The sequence below is a fragment of the Carlito syrichta genome, unplaced genomic scaffold (assembly GCF_000164805.1).
Source record: "Carlito syrichta isolate Samal-C Ts95f unplaced genomic scaffold, Tarsius_syrichta-2.0.1 Scaffold315168, whole genome shotgun sequence".
Classification (NCBI taxonomy): Eukaryota; Metazoa; Chordata; class Mammalia; order Primates; family Tarsiidae; genus Carlito; species Carlito syrichta.
In genome coordinates this window covers 285071-298066 of record NW_007259264.1, presented here as the reverse complement: position 1 = coordinate 298066, position 12996 = coordinate 285071, and the positions used below count along the sequence as shown (strand labels likewise).

At 48.6% G+C, this 12996-nt stretch overlaps 1 protein-coding gene across 3 annotated transcripts in view; it reads right to left on the bottom strand.

Annotated features, from left to right (window-relative positions):
• KCTD10 (potassium channel tetramerization domain containing 10) overlaps positions 1-12996 on the bottom strand; it is a 29856-nt gene that overhangs the window by 11166 nt on the left and 5694 nt on the right. For all 3 annotated transcript variants that reach the window (XM_021706129.1, XM_008072431.2, XM_021706130.1), the window contains exons 2-3: positions 9946-10159; positions 1593-1762 (exon numbers count right to left, since the gene is read on the bottom strand). In XM_021706129.1, the coding sequence (XP_021561804.1) occupies positions 1593-1762; positions 9946-10159 (384 nt within the window). The remainder of the gene's footprint in view (positions 1-1592; positions 1763-9945; positions 10160-12996) is intronic.

Genomic DNA, 12996 nt, shown 5'->3' with positions numbered 1-12996 from the left:
ACGAGACAAGGGCTACCCTCAGACAAACAGAAACGGAACCCAGGGGGCATGTCACCAAGATAATGAGGAGGCAGAGAATCGCTGATGTGTCTGGACATACCAATATGGGACTGTCTGAGAAGGTGGGGCTTAACTAGGAGTAGACACTTAGAAAGTCAAGCAAACAAAACAATGAGGCAAACACGAACTCTGGCAAACTAAGAGTTGTATAAGAAAGAAAATAATCACTGTATACTCTGTGGCTTAACTGTTAGCCATATTTCTACATCATAATGTAAACTCTGGACTTAACCAAGACTGTGAGAAGCTGTATTAGGTGAACAGGAGAAGGAATTAGTAGGTATAAGCTTGGTGGTAATTGGGGGTGGTGGTAGTGCATGAGCTGAATTCTCATCTTCTGTAGTGATGCCAGTAGATAATACTCGAAAATGGAAACATTATTAAATAGCAGTATAGATAAGTTATGTGGAAATGTGTTACCAGAAAAAGCCACCTGGGCGCAGTGGCTCAAGCCTGTAATCCCAGCACTTTGAAGGGCTGAGGCAAGAGGACTGCCCAAGCCCAGGAGTTCAAGACCAGCCTGGGCAACTTGGCAAGACCTTGTCTCTACAGTAAATCAAAAAATTAGTCAGGCACGGTAGCATGCACCTGTAGTTCCAACTACTTGGAAGGCTGAGGCAGAAGGATTGCCTGAGCCCAGCTGGTCAAGGCTGCGGTGGCTGTGAGCATGCCACTGCACTCTAGTCTGGGCGACACAATGAGACTCTAATTAAAAAAAAAGAAAAAGAAAAAGTTGCTGAAAGAATTAAAAGAGGGTACCTCAGGTGTGAGGGTGCGTGGAAAGCGGCACGGTAGTGTATTTGATATCAGCCTCACAAGCATTATCTGACTTCCTAAATGATATTTGTGCTTACTTTAGTAAACATAAACACTACAGTAAGAAGGTAAATGCTGCAACACTCAATTAGATCTACGAAGAGTCACAGACGCTCGGGGTTAGAGGGTGTGTGACCTTGTGGGCACTGCTCCAGTGGAAGGCCAGGCACAGACACGTGGCGGGGGAGACACGACGAGAGCCTCATGCATGCCCACCCAAGGGACTCTCCTGAAGCCCTGGTACATCCTAACTTTGCTCAAAATAAAGGGCTGCTGGCTATGTCTGAAGCATTTTGGTTTTGTGGGATTTTACCATCACCAGACCTGGCCCCACCGGTCCTGCCCCATCTAGTCAAGGAGTAGAGGTGTTTGTCTGTAGAGACTATGCTGGCCTCACAGTGACTCATAGGGCCAGAATGGGATCAGAAAATGGGTCAGGTTCTGCACTTCGTGGTTCACTGCTGAAGGTTGCAGTGCACATGTAACAGGATCCAACACCCTGGGGACTCGCAGGTTGGAGAGTTGTTAGGTGGCCTGCACAGTCCCGGGAAGCCTCTCGGGTCACTGGGACCACAGGAAGAGGCTCCAGGGTCAACTCATAAACTCTCATGACATCTCTGTGAGACAGGAACTGCCCCCATTTTGCAGTGAGAGAAAATGAAGAAGGAAGGTAGGCTGGTGCCTCCCACTATATAGAAAAAAAGGGTGATGCCTACTTGTAGGGCTGCCTGACACTCTTCCACCAGGCCCTGGACAAGGTAGTACTTGGCTTCTGCCAGCAGCTCCTCAATCTCCCGGCGGCTCTCAGGCAAGGGGACTGCCCCGTCTCGAAGGTAGTTGAGTATCGTACCAAAGTGCTTCCCACACCGGTCAATGAGGATCCAGCCTGCAGTGGAAGGAGGAGGGAGGGCTAGTTACATGGGCACTCCTCCCACTCCTCCAGTGAGAGGCACTAAGCACAGTCGGGGTGTCCCTTGGCTCCCTCCACCTCCCAGGGGACCGCAGATGGCAGAGACAGTTGTGGTCTCACTTGCCTACCCACCAGCAAAAGACTTCCCAGGCACCACTGCCACAGCCTCCAGGTCTTGCTGGCTGGATGCAGCCACAATCCCAGACCACCCTGGTCTAGGCTCTGCTGGACACCAGGGCCCCTGAGGCCTGAAAGTATGTTCTAAAGTACTCTCAAATGTCCCTTAGATAAGAACATCCCAAGAGGGGTCAAGTGTCACACCTGAATAAAATGGGTCCAAGTGATCACATCCCAATGACAGGGGAAAGACTTATGGGGTAAAAAAAAAAAATACCTACTTCCTCTTTCTACAAAGCTTCCTTCACATTCTCAAGTAACAGAGCCATTTCTAAGGAAGCATAGCCTCTCCCCCACAGACTGTGACCTCTGGCTCCCGAGGGTGACCCCAGACCAGCACCACCACAGAAGTCCCACCCACAACTTCCTGCAACAAGCACTTAGTGACTAGTGACAGCAATTAGAGACAAAACAGTGAACGAACAGATCCTGCCCTCAAGTAGTTCAGTCAACAAGGGGAATTGGAATTTGCTTTTATGTACTTATTATTATTAGAGACAGAGTCTCACTCTGTCACTGACTGGAGTGCAGTGATACAATGATAGCTCACTGCAGCTTTAAACTCCTGGGCTCAAGCGATCCTCTGGCCTCAGCCTCCTGAGTAACTAGGACTACGGGTGTGTGCCACCATGTGCAGCTAATTTTTTTCCTTTTTGTAGAGATGGGAGTCCTGCTATGCTGCCCAGACTGGTGTCAAACTCCTGGCTTCAAGTGATCATACTGCTTTGCCCTCCCAAAGTGCTGGGATTACAGGTGTGAGCCACTGCACCTGGCTAGAACTTGCTTTTACTAGATACGGAGTAATGTCTCAACTGCGGACCAAATCAGACACCAAGAAAAATTCTTGGGGGTAAGGACCAGGATGACTACCCCTTCTGCTTCTCAGTGTCCTTTCTAATCTTGTCACTGGCCTGATACTGCTCCACTGGAGATCCTAAGGTTTTCACGACTCCACTACTGAAACCCAAAGTCTCAGGAGCAGTATTTGGAGACAGGACTGGAGCCTAGGGAGAGGAGGAGGTACTGAAATGGGAAGCAGGCATGTAGCAAAGACCCAGCATCTCTTGGCAGAAAATGTGAAGTACTAAAAAGAAGCCGGTCAGATGAGAGAGCTAAGTCTCTGTTCACCTGACCAGCAGGGTGACCTCAGGCAAGGGGCATCACCAAGCCTCCTCCCTCATATGGCAGGTGAGAAAAAACTGGTGCACTGCCTGGCAGTTAGCAGGTTTCAACAGGACTCAGTCATTTTATGGCCCCACTTTCCTTCCCCCTTTGTTTCCAGTTTCAGAGATAGGCAGACATGTTTACTCCTAGCACCACTGTACCCTGCTTTAAGTCCACCTCAGCCTCTGAGCATTGGCAGAGGCCAACAAAAGTCAAAAGGCAGCAAGTGCATCTTTTCATACGCCAGAAGCACAAGTCTGCATACCTCCCCCTACCCCTTGCCCCCAGATGCAGCCCCTGCCAAGTGCCCTCTCATGACTTTAGTGTACTATTTAGATCTTTGCAACAATCACTGGGAACGTTTGATAACAAGGCTATTTCCACCTTCTCCTCCTGAAACTACTCAGCCTCAAGTTCCTGGGCCTTGTTAAAGACTTCCACTCCCTATTTCCACATTGTTAGGATTTCCTGAGTTTAGTGGGAAGAATAAACTCCCACCAGGGACAAACAGAATGCAAACATGCAGCCTGGAGCCTGACCCCGATTCTGAGGAAGAAACAGGCCTTCCCAGGTGTGGTGACTCTCATCACCCTGACAGTGGCCTCCAGATGCTGTCCCACCCCACTTCTCCCCACAGCGGAGACAACAGAATCTGGATTTAAGAGCTTATGCAACTCAGATGCCCACAGGGCCAGCGAGCAGCATCCACGCCTGCAGGTGGGCCAGGGCTGAGGCAGCTGACAGGAGGGCATTTGTCCTGCCCCAAGAAGGATGGGTTCTTCTGGCTCCAGCCAGCAGTGGCCAGGAAGGAATGAGGGCCCAGAGTGGTGTGAGTTTTGCTGTCCCAAGTGATACCAGAAATCCAGATTTTTCTGTGAATCTCCTAATTTTTTAAAGGAAGGAGAACTAATTTTTTAAAAAAATCAAAACTGTCACCAATCCACAATAGGGCAAACAAAACATGTCTGCAGGGAACTGGGCCTGCAGGCCGCCAGCCTGCAGTCTCTGTTACCCTACACCAAGTACCTTTCTTCCAAAAGGCGGCCAATGTGTGGAAAGACTGTGTTATCTTCCCGACAGTTCTCTCGAGGGAGGCTCATTCCCTCACATTTTCCACAGACAGGCTCGGCGACATTCTCAAGCAGAGGAGGCAGGACCAGGCCACCAAGAAAAAGGAATTCATTGGAAAACTCTTTTCACCAGAATTGAAGACAAGTAGTACCTCGAGCTTTAAGAGAAAGGGCAATTCAACTTAGTCGCTCAGGGTAGAAGGCATCCATGCTCTGCCTACAAGGCACGGCCAGCTCAGCTGCTCAGAAAGAGTGAGGGCCTGAAATCAACTATCCAGCGGATGGCCCAGAGTCTCTACAACCTCCACAACCGAGTAGGCGAACCGTGACACTGAGCTCCAGCTCAAGAATGCTGTCAGGAAATGCTTGCGGTGAAGGAATCATAGTTTGGACAAATAAGGGCAAAGGAGCCAGGCACACTCTCCATGAGGTTTCAATTAGCATTTTAACTTTACAGTATTCTGGCTGCTTCCAAGGCAGGAAGTTATCTCTTGGAAAGTCAGCTGAAATGCAAGTCAAGCTGCTCCTTGTTTGCTGCTGCCATTGCCTGGGGGTTGCCTAGGAAGGCTCAGGACAGCCTGGACCCCACCACACATTGGACAAAGCAGGAAAGGCAGAACAGGCAGGGGCCAGACTAGGAGGCGCCAGGGGGGCTCCAGAATGGCTCTGAGCACAGCACAGTGGTCTGGCAAGCCAGGAACCCAGCTCTGCCACCTTCCTGCTGGAGAATGTTGGTGCTTCATTTAACCTCTCCACAAGTGCAGTTTCCTCTTCTAAAAATGCTCTCTCACAAGGCTGGCATAAAAGTAGGATGAGAGAGTGGACAGAAGGCGCACAGCACAATGTTGGAGCTGCTGACAGCACTCAAAATGAGCCCTGGGTCTCTGGCCATGAGCCCTTCACACGTATCATCGTGACTGCTGGAGAACAGAGCAGCAGAGTCCAGAAGTGGCAAGTTCTGGCCCCTGGGAGTCTGTATTGGTTGCAGAGTACCAAGGGAGAAGGCTGCTCTGGGAGTCAAGGGACTGGACCACCAGACACACCTCTTCCCTCTAGCATGTCTGACCTCTCCTCCCACCCCCACCTCCTCCAGGGAGACTTCACTGACTATCCTTGCCGTACTCAGGTATTTATCCTCTGTATTCTTGTGATTCCCAAACTTGCCTGATCACAAAAGTCACCTGAGGTACTTGTTACAAATCCAAATTCTAGAAACCGCCTCATTCCTGAAACAGAATCCGCAGGGTAGAGACCCACCTCGGCACTGCTGGCATTTTGGACTGGATAATTCTTTCTTATGGGGGGACTACTCTCTACATTGTAGGGTGTTTAGCAGCATTCCTGGGCTTTGCCCACTTGATGCCAGCAGCACTCTCATCCCCAAAATGTGACAACCAAAAATGTCTCTGGACATTGCCAATTGTCCCCTGGGGGTCAAAAAAAAAATCACCCATGGTTGAGCACTACTGAGGCTGTTCAAACATCTACATGTAAAAAGCAGTGTAAGAACTTTCAGGTATCAAAAGATGTTATTTAAAAAGCTAAGACAAGCTAGGTGTGGTGGCTCACGCCTGTAGTCCCAACTGAGGCTGGGAGGCTGAGGCAGGAGGATTACTTGAGCCCAGGAGTTCAAGGCTGCTGTGAGCTATGATCAGGCCACTGCACTCCAGCAAAGGCAACAGAATGAGACCCTATATCTTAAAAAAAAAAAAAAAAGACTCAGAATATGTACTTCCACAAAGTAATAAGTAAAAGGAAAATGTGTAAATAAAATGCCATCAGGCAGTTAAAAGACGAAACCCAAATGACCAATAAATATAAAAAGATGTTCCATGCACTAGAAATTAGGAAATGTTGAATAAAACAACAGAGTGTCATATCATAAGTACCAGATCAGCAATAATTAAAAGGCTGGACCAGCCCAAGTGTTGGCAAGACTCCAGATTTCTGCAGGGAGTACAAGCTGACACAACCACTAGAGAGAGGACTCGTGCAATACCTAACCAAACCAAACCAAGCTGAGGTGCTAGCCCCAGTTCCCCTCCTGGGAATAAACTTGGGAGAGCTCCCAACAGTAGGTAAGATGTTAATGCCACTGCCCTCAGGCTGGCTGGGCGGGGCCAGGGAGTCTGCACCTCATCATTTACCAAAGTGAAAACATGACTGTCCATGGGCACCATGATGTGGCAAAGGCTGGCAAGCAATTCCCCAGAGGAACCCACTCCCCAGAGGAACCCACATGTGCACAGCAGTGCTCCAGATGTGACTGTTCCTGACGGTGAACACTGGAAGCCACCTACACACCCATCAGCAGAGCATGGCTCCATCAGCTACTGCATGTTCTAGCTACTGCATGTTCTAGCTACTGCATTGCTCCATGTGGAGAAATGTTTGAACTTGAGCTATTTATTCATGGCCTGATCTCACAAGCATACTGCCAAGTGAGCAAAAGCAGAACAGATGCAGTCAATACAGCACATTTACATAATGTTTAAAAGTACACAATGGTACATGGCCAGGGACATAACAGCTGTGGAGAGAGCAATACCTAGAAAGATCCACACCTGTGGTTCCCAGCCCTGGCTGCCCACTGGAATCACCTGCAGAGCCCTTCAAAGTCTTATGGCCCCAGCCACACCTGCCAATCACACCCGGCTCTCTGAGCTGGCATCCAGGCACCAGTATTGAACAGTGGGTGACTCACACTGTAGCCAAGGCTGAGACCTTATGACCTAGTGACCCAGAAGGCAGACCAGTGGATACCTCTGGCAGCAGAGAGGCATACAGGGACAGTTGCAGAGAGGCCCCACAGGCACAGGTCATGCTTTCAGCCTGGTCTGAGTGGCAGCATAGGGGAACCTATCATTCCACAATTTAAAAGTTCTCAAGGTACTTGAGAATTTTACACAATTCTGGGGCAGAGTCTGGGAAAGATCTGCTCACTGTCACAGTGTCCTGTCTTTTCAGAAAGGCCACACCCCCGTAGGGGGTAATGTGGAACTGCAGCACACTCCTTGAAGATCAAGCGGGTGGCCTCTCCCCGACGTGCTGCCATGACCTGCTCCTGTGTGGCCCCCTCAGCAGCGCTCCCTCCATCTCTATACCCCCCCACCCCGGAGGACTAAAGCCATCACAGCAGTTCCCATTTCTTGAGTTCCCCCACATATCAAGAACTGTAGCATAGGGCCCTCATTCAATCCCCGTAACAACTCCACAAAGCATTATCATGCCCAAATGGGAAGGGCGGAGAGAGGCTCAGAGAAAAAGTCACTTGCCCAACGTCACATGGCCAGTAAAGGGCAAATGAGCAAAAAGTACAAAATGCCTGACACACAGAAACAGCTCCCCAGATGTCGGCTGTGACCACTGCCTGCTAACTCCAACACCCAAGTTCTTCTCTGTGGAGGAATCACATGCACATGGTACAAAACTCAAGCAGGAGCCTGGAGTGAAAGGGAGACTATTCCACCCACCCTGGAGCCGGTCCCCTCTCCTAAACAATCACTTTCTTGGGTGCGTCCTTCAGAGATTTCTAGCAACAGGATGAATCCACTGTTCAGTACTGTCAAAGCCCCTGTCTCTTAACCACTAGTTCTACTGCTGTTTCACTTGTCTAGTTGGCATTTCTGACCATTTGTTTAGCAAACTTCAATGTAGCTGACAGGCTTCCAGCCCGAAGGCCCCAGGGAAAATGGGTCAGGCTGTGTAGTGTTTTCTCCAAGAGCCAAAAAGATTGCTCTTCCTGGCACAGACGATGGCTGCAAGACCAGATACATAGCCTGCCAGCCCAGGCCTTCACAAGGCCCCAAAGGGCTTTGGTCAAGTCAACAGTTAAATCACAAGACCACACTCAAGCGAGCTGGCCTGGGAGCTGGGCTCATATCAAACCATGGACAGCAGAGGGTAAGCACCAGCAAGTCCTGGGGTCAGCAGCTTACCCCTTTCTAGCCTTGTCACTTTTAGAAAAGCATTTCACCTCCAAGATGGGGATTACTGCTTGGAATGATAACGATAGCATTCCCCTTGAAAGGTGAGGATGTGATTAAATAAGTCCCATAAAATGCCACAATGTGAGATTTTCATAGTGATATGAAGGGCCCGGAGCTCTAGGGATGTAGAATAAGCTGAGGTTTGGAGCACTGAGATGACATTACATCCCCAGAGGGCTGGGTTTTCCAGGAAGGACGCACCAGGCAAAAGAAATCTCTTAGCGAACGTTAGAAAATGAGCAGTCCTGCAGGTACCACCACTTGCATGCTCTGTGCAGCTGGGGAAGAAGGGCTTAAGGACTGTCTCGCATTCAATATAGCATTAGGGCTTTCTAGAAGAGGCTTCTACTTTACTTTCAAATTGACTTGGCTGCCTCTCTCAAGCCCCTGAGAGACTGGGTAGGGCAGAAAAGAAACTACAACGACCTTAGGTTCTCAGACAATGCCTGTTTCCTTATGCAGCTGGGGTGCTATTGTCTTGATTTCCACAAACAGGCCTGGGCAGGGTGGGTGTGGTACAGTAAAGGGGACCCTCCCATTCATAAAAAGCGGTGTTTTCTGGGTGAGACACAGAAGCAGCTCTGGTACTCCAACCCTCGCTGCTACTTGACCACAGGAATTCACAGAAGGCCAGGTAGGTGGAATCTCCAGCTCCCAGGGTTTGGCCTTCCCCAGGACACACCCACCAGCGAGCAGCCCAAGCTCTGGCCCTCTTAGGATCAGAGAATGAACTGTGGCACACCAGATGAGGTCCCCAGTTCCACCTGCCTGTCTCAACACCCACCCACTCTCCCAAGTCAACTGGAAGGAGGGGGCATCAGCACAGGACAGCCCCAGAAATGAAGCAGGGAGGGCGACACCAGGCTGTGCTCTAATCTGGTCTCAAGCAATCTCAGGCCAAGGAACAAAGGACAGGAACATTTTTAGACCTCATATGACCTGTCCATAAGCCCATCCAGGTAAGGATGTATACCCCTTTGCCAGGTGCTCCTTTGATTGTTCCAGGTGAGAAGGAAGTAGTTATGGTAAGACCACTTTAAACCATTCTTTGCCTTTTACTAGCATAACCCTTCCACACACACAAAAATCCACATGCACTCAATACATGTTAATACTCACTATGAGTCAACAGCCCATTTCACCAGATGAAGAGAATGAGACATCTACAGGTTACGGCACTTGGTTAGGATCACCAGGTACTACATATGGAGCTGGGACGCAAACCCTGGTCTGAGAGTCTCTGTCAAAACCCCATCCTAGGAGGACAAGGGTCCAGAGAAGATACTTATGCCTCTCTCAGGCTTGAGTTTCACTCTGAAATCATGGAGCCATTGTAGGGAGAACTGGAAGGGACCCATTAGGGCAGCTTGTCCGGCCTCCACTTTACAGATAAGTAAGTTGAGGCCTGGAGTGGGGAAGTGACTTTCTCAAAGTCACTCAGCAAATCAGCAACTAAGCCAAGATAGTTGGAGTCCCTGTCCAGCTGCCGCCTACTCATCTTCAGCTCTCAGCTTAAACATCACTTCCTCAGGGAAGCCCTCCTGGACCTCAGTCCCCAGACAAGATCTGGTCTCCCTGCTGCTCCCTCTCCAGGCTCATAGCACATCGTGGTAACACTGAACACAGCTAAAGTCCTTATCTGTGTGTGGAGCTGTCCATTTAATGCTGACCTTCTGGACTAGACAGAAGCCCTCAACCCCAAGCATGCCCCCAGTGTCTGGCACAGCGTTGAAGGTACAACAGAGGCAGGTGGACTTACCTTCACTGTCGGTGAGCACTTCCATGCGCCCGCTGAACATGGCCTTCAGCATGGTGTCCTGCTTGGTCAGCGTCTGCATGGTGGTGTAGTAGAGGGCTCCACCCACGTTCAGCTTCACATATTTGGAGCTGGGACTCGCACCCTTGAAGGAAGTGGTGCGAGTAGCAGCTGCTGGCACCGCTGAGCTCACCACGCTTTCTCCTGACATCTCTTCCTGTCAGTGGAGAAGACACAGGTCATGACACCAGGCCCGGTCTTCTGCTTTCAACCTCCTGCTTTGCTTGGTCCATGCATACACTGCATTTAAAACTTCAAGCTTGCTTCCAATGCTGACAACTCAAGAGAACTCACAGAAAAATCTGGATTTCTGGTTTCTCTGGAAAATCAGAGGCCAACGGAGCCAGCAGGCAACAACTAGTGGGAGCTATGTGCAGACTATCCCCAGAAGAGGGGCATGCATCCCCTAGTTTGTCCCAAACCCCACCCAGATGACCTTATACACTGACCTCACCTGCTGACCCTGGAGGCAGGAACCTGCCACCAACTCGTATTACAAGGACTTCCTTTCTGTCCAATACCTATATAAATGAACACCCTGGTTGCATCCTAAAACAGCCAAAAGCACTGCCCAGGTCTCTCTCTGTTTCCTTACTGCCATAAACCACTGACTAGCTAAAAGTGTCATCTTTCAGCTGAATCAGAGATGAAATAAGCTTTTACAAAGTTTAGTGGCATCCTAACTCACACTCCTAATACTTCCTATAGGGAGAAAATGTTGCTGAGGATAAACAATAGACATAGAAACTCTTGAAAGCTTGTTATTGCAAATGTAGAGACTTCCTATGCTAGTGCCATCCAAAATAGCAAGATCCCATGACAGTCTTCCCGACAGCACAGCCAGCTCTCACACATCTCAGCCAAAGAAATGGATGTAGTGTCTGAGTTAAGCACACCTCGGGAAGGAGACTGGCATCTAGCAACTACTTTAGCAAGCATACCTTTAAGAATAGGTAAAATTATAGAACACACCCAAGAGTGGGCAGGATCTTTACTGAAGGTGGGGTGTGGCCCTGAGAGAAAAATAGCCCTGACAGCCAGGAACCAGCCTGGCCCTCAAAGCTGGCCTCAGTTCCCGTTGAGAATGAATAATTTCACAGAATATCACCCTCAGACAAGGCCACTCTGAGGCCGTTTTGCAACAAGATAAAAAGAAGGGCACTCCATAATCATGTCTGAAAACAGACAAAAACAAGGACACTATCCAAAACACAAGCATGACCAAACATCTCCCCCATCCTGGCTAATATGAGTTACAACTGCGACCTATTGCTCCCCAACACAAGCTCACCTCTTTGGAGATGGCCCACAGTTCTCCCCCAATTCTGCAAGGACATAAACCCAACTCTGCTCAACTACAGGGATGTTCCTTGGAGTTTATGGCTGGAAGGCACTGACAGCACATAACTTTTTTGAACTATTCCTTGAAACTGAATTTGGATTATTGCTAAATTCTTTATGCCTTCCCAGCTTATCCAGATTTCCCACAATGAACACATATTACAATTGGTAAAACACAAATATTATTTTTTAAATGGCAGGGGGACTGAAGGGTGGCAACCTGCAACAGCACAGGCAACAACTTGGCAACTGTCACAAGCCACATTCAATTCAATTATTCACTTTTCTGGGTAACCCTCAGCACCTCCATCTACCCGTCCCCCACCAGAGTGGCCTGGAAATCTGTGTCAGGGCCCTGCAGAATAAAATGGAGAAAGAATGGCCTCCTGGAAAGAAATGTTTTCTCAAGAAACTGTTCATGTGAGTTTTTAAAAGCCCAGGCTTAGCTCACCTTGGGTATCATGGCCTGATGCCAAATACAAAAGAAGAAGCCAAGAGCAAGTGGGACCCCTCCCTTCTAGCTTTCCTTTGAAATCTGTCCCCCGAGACCCCACACTAACAGTTACAGTCAGCCATTTCCCCAGAAAAAGCCTTTGTCCATGAGATGAAAGAAGCAGCTTGTAGGAAAAGAGAGTTTCCAAAAACTCTTAAGACCGAGAAGAAGAAAAAAAGGTTCATAGTCATGTGTGGTTTTTTGGTGGAGGGGAATGAGAGGGGATTGTTAAGGAAATTTGCCCCAAAATAGAAATACCTTTTTTTTTTTTGAGTTGGAGTCTCACTCTGTCACCCACACTGGAGTGCAATGGCCGCTCCCAGCCTGCTGCAACCTCGACCTGCTGGGCTCTGGCGATCCCTTCCGCCTCAGCCTTCCAAGTAGCTGGAACTACAGGTGCGTGCTACCACGCCCGGTGAATTTTTGATTTATTGTAGAGATGAGGTCTCGTCAAGTTGCCCAGGCAGGTCTTGAACCCGCGGGCTCAGGCAATCCACTCACCTCAGCCTCCCAACGTGCTGAGATTACAGGCTGAGCCAAGGAGCCTGGCCTAGAAATACTTTTTGAAGCAACCTTTTCAGATCTAAATTTATACAATATGTTTATGGGAAATGGTCTAGCATCTTCTAAGGCACCTACCACGAAACAAACGAAAGTACTAAAGTATATTTAATATACAGTCATGTGTCATTTGTGTATCTAAACATAGAAAAGGCACAGTAAAAGTACAGTGGGGAGTTCCAGCCTCTGGAGAGCAGGGCCCGAGGTGGGGGGAGGGAATGAGAAAGAAAGGCAAAGAACAGCGAATTGAGAGGTCTCTCGCCTCAATAGGTGAGAGCAATTTTATTCTCACAGTATGCCCCTTATATAGGGCCAAACTACATAAACAGGAAATATTTAATGCTACCAACAGCAAAAAAAAGGTTAATGTTTGTGACTTTTTGGCAAGATTACCATAACACTAACATCCATGTTATTAATGATTTAAAATAAAACTACTAACATTTGTGTTTTCTAAAAACTCTAATAAATAAAGTTATGATCAAGACAGGCCACATCCAGACTACACAGACTAGAGGTCACACTAACTAATTGCTAATAAGTCAACACTCTCAAGTACAAACATCCAAAAAAAAAAAAAATTGATCAAGTTCTTATTA